This window comes from Berghia stephanieae, chromosome 3, assembly GCF_034508935.2.
Source record: "Berghia stephanieae isolate SIO BIC M18660-M18661 chromosome 3, UCSD_Bste_1.3, whole genome shotgun sequence".
Lineage (NCBI taxonomy): Eukaryota > Metazoa > Mollusca > Gastropoda > Nudibranchia > Aeolidiidae > Berghia > Berghia stephanieae.
The window spans coordinates 31,871,278-31,875,089 of NC_088362.1; the positions used below are offsets into that span (position 1 = coordinate 31,871,278).

General features: G+C 37.2%; 1 protein-coding gene across 1 annotated transcript in view; it reads right to left on the reverse strand.

Moving 5' to 3' along the window:
• Nucleotides 1-1,965: 1,965 nt before the first annotated feature.
• Nucleotides 1,966-3,812, reverse strand: part of LOC144969520 (uncharacterized) — a 2,702-nt gene continuing 855 nt past the window's right edge. Inside the window, exon 1 of the mRNA XM_078908651.1 lies at nt 1,966-3,812. This exon is cut by the window's right edge and continues 855 nt beyond it. Coding sequence (XP_078764777.1) covers nt 2,672-3,812 — 1,141 coding nt within the window. The 3' untranslated portion in view covers nt 1,966-2,671.

Below are 3,812 nucleotides of genomic sequence, written 5' to 3' on the forward strand. Positions count from 1 at the left end.
AGTATTATTAACTCTCAATGTGACAACTTTGACAACATGGGTGTTGAATATTTAATAAAAAAGAAGAAGAATTAGGTTCCTTTCGTGTAGTCTCTTGTGCATTTTTAATGAGCTCAATGGCGGGGCGGGTGGTTGGATGGGAGCATCACCCTTGAATCATATACCTATGATGTTCGCATGGGTGTACGATCCGATAGTGATGTCGTTTCTTCTTCTCTTTACTAGCCTATCCTGCTTCTTTGGTTTGTGATTGTATTTTTGACAGGGGATATTTTTTTTTCTGTAAATCTTCTGCCTGTTTGTTCTTGGTTATTTATAATTTAGCTTATGATATCTTTAGGTTATGATTTTGATTTACATTTGCACTATTTTTGTTAGATTGCTTATTTTTTTGTTTCAGCGGTCTCTCATATAACCTCAATTGTGTTGGAAGAGACCTAAAGCAACAAACAAACAAAAAAATCAATGGCGGGTATTGCTCAGAAGCCTGTTACCATCAGGTGGTAACAAGCTTCTGAGCATAAGGTTGAGCTTTTATATAGCGCAATATCCACTAAACGTGCTCAAAGCGCTTTACAAAGGGCCCCTGACCAACAGCAACACGTAACATAAAGAACTAGACATGACGCATGCTAGGCAGTAATACGATTTTTTATTCCGACAGACACAACGCTGTTAACGGTTACTCATTTTACACCCCGAGTACGGTGAGAGAATGTGAGTAAAGAGTCTTTTCCAAGGACTCAATTATGCGCCGAGCGAGGCTCGAACCCAGGACCTTCCGATCCGAAAGCGAGTGCCATACCACAGGGCCACATAGCCGCACATAATATGAAGTGAACATAACATTATTTGTGGAAAGAGTGAAGATGTCTGTCAATATTAGATGGAGGAGAATATTAAAACTTTGATACCTCGATAAAGTCTCAAATACAAACAAATCCAACAAACCTATCTTTTAAAAAATACTGTTGTCTTTGTATTTCCAAACTATTACTATTACTATTAATATAAACCAATATTTCATGAAAACAGTTTATTCAAAACAATCTTACCCTAGGGACATAATTTGCAACAGTGAATGAATTAATCAGTCGGATGGTGAAAAAAAGGTTTGAACTGAGATATTGCCATTTATCAAAAATTAGTTCTTGTCATAAATGATTAAATCAACCCTTTTTTATATTCGGGAAATATCAAAGCTTAATTTCACTTCTAAATATTTCTCTTACAGCTAGTCAAGTTGAAAAAGTATGAAATTTGAGAAAAGTTGCTGAATACCTTTCCCATACATCTGGCCATAACTTCATGAAAAATCTCCCGATTTACTTCAAATGAAGATTAAAATGAAAAACAAATAATATGCAAATCCAAATGTTTCACCTTCCGACTGATTATATCATGCACTGGCACATTTCATTATACCAGTTAACTACCGTACTTTAGGAAGACACGCAGTTAAAACTCTCAAACATTGAACCTCGCATGGGTCCTTTAAATTGATTGATCTTTAAAGGACGAGTTTCCTTGCCAAAATTTTAAATAGGCCTACTTGTTAATAACAAGAAATGAAGTGAGTAGGAAAGTGCCAGAAGACAATAGATAATATTTTTGTTTTTGTTTGCGGCGATGGGGGCCCGAACCCGCGACCTTTCTGGTACGACAACTCCGCCTGGCCGCGGGGAGAGCGTAGCGCTATTGTCAGAATTATCCACCACTAGAGACAGTTGCAGTAGCGCTACGCTCTCCGCGGCCAGGCGGAGTTGTCGCACCAGTAAGGTCGAGGGTTCGAGCCCCCATCGCCGCGAAATTTTTATTCTCTATTGTCTTCTGACACTTTCCTACTCACTTTATTTATGTTTTATTATTATTATTATTATTATTATTATTATTATTATTATTATTATTATTATTATTATTATTATTATTATTATTATTATTATTATTATTATTATATGTGCCTGCTCCACTCACTTTTTTAAAAATAAATGTTTTTTCCATAGTACAGCAGTTCACTGGTATAAGACAAGATAAGATAACATACTTTGTTGATCCTTTTTAGAAATTATAATTTACTACTGCATCGAAGTTTAACAAGACAGCATTTACACCAGAGTAGGGTGAGAGAATGTTAGTAAACAACCCTTTACAAGGACTCAACTAGATATACGCCGAGCGAGGCTCGAACTCAGGACCTTCCGATCCGAAAGCGATTGTCATACCACTAGACCACATAGCCACACAAAGACCAAAACAACCAGCAACGTTTCCAAGGACTCAACTAGATATACGCCGAGCGAGGTTCGAACTCAGGACCTTCCGATCCGAAAGCGATTGTCATACCACTAGACCACATAGCCACACAAAGACCAAAACAAACAGCATTATAACAATACATTTGTGAGTAGATAAATTTCTAAAACTAAAAGTATTAATTAATTAATTAATTAATTAATTAATTAGAGAATCTAGCATGTATCCCTTATTGAATGAATGAATATGGCTGCGCTGTCTCCATGGATGATTGCCGTGAACAATATGTTGCGTGTGTATGTGTATGTGTGTGTGTGTGTTGCAGCGTGTATACACGAGTATAATGATGGTGATGATATGTCAAGCGCTTTGCAAAAATAAATAAGTTATTACTAAAGTATACATTATAAAATCATGTCTATGCAAGAACAACTATGAAAAGTAGAGCTAATATATTGAGTATACAAGTAAACATGAAGACGTAGAACCAGCCGAGTTGTAACAAAATAGCTTCAACAACCGGAGAGAAGACGAGATCACCCAGAGCAGACACTTGCATGACTCCAACGTTAGAAGTTTGGTGCTTTCTTCCAAAGACTTGGATGGTCGCTATATTGTACACTGTCAGTATCACGGACGATAAAGAAGAAAAAAGCCAAGTGCCGATAACGAAAAGCCATTTGTTGACGAACGGAGTGAAATAATAAGCCATGCTAACCAATGCTAAAGCCGCGGAGAAAAAGACGAGAAATGATTTCACACGAACTCGATCCATAAACTTCCCCAAGATGATTGAAGCTATGATGTTGGCAACCGGGATGAACGTGCCGACCATGGCGAGGAAATGGTCGTCTTCGATCCAGATTTGGCCAAAGGATTTATAATAGTTGTTGATGACTAAATCCGTAATGAAGCTGAGAGTAAATGCTATAAATAACCCGTAAAATTTACTGGTTTTAAGCATTTCAATAACAGTATATGATTTTATATCTTCCTTTTCTTCCTCCACTTCCACTACTACTGTTAATGACGATGGCGTATGTGGTACTGTATTCCCATTTAAGCGATGTTCAGTAAATTCTCGGGAAGTCTCGCCGTTTTCCATTTCTTTTGCTTCTATTGAATTATACCCGCCATTTTCCTCAATTCCGTTGTTTTGAGTTGCCAATGGTTTGCTGTCTTTTTTGGATTTAACCAGTAGTAAACCCGTGAACTCGAAGAAGAAAAATCCAAGACCAAGATATAAAAACATGGACGGAACTCTGTCTAGAATTTCCTTTTGTGAAAATGAAGAAGTTGGCCCTTTTTCCGTGTCAGGTGTGAAATTATCGGGGTTTACGTATTCAACAATGTATTGATTAGCCACAATGGACCCAAAAAACTTACCACATCTACAAAAAGCTATGTAAAATCCCGTTTTTTTCTTGTCCACCCACTGTAAGGCAAAATCCATGACAGTATTAATTAAAAGGCCAGTTCCTATACCGTATAAAAGTCCATACAACACAGTAAACAACACACTTGAATTCTGTATCGTGTAGTACGCCACGATGTTGTTG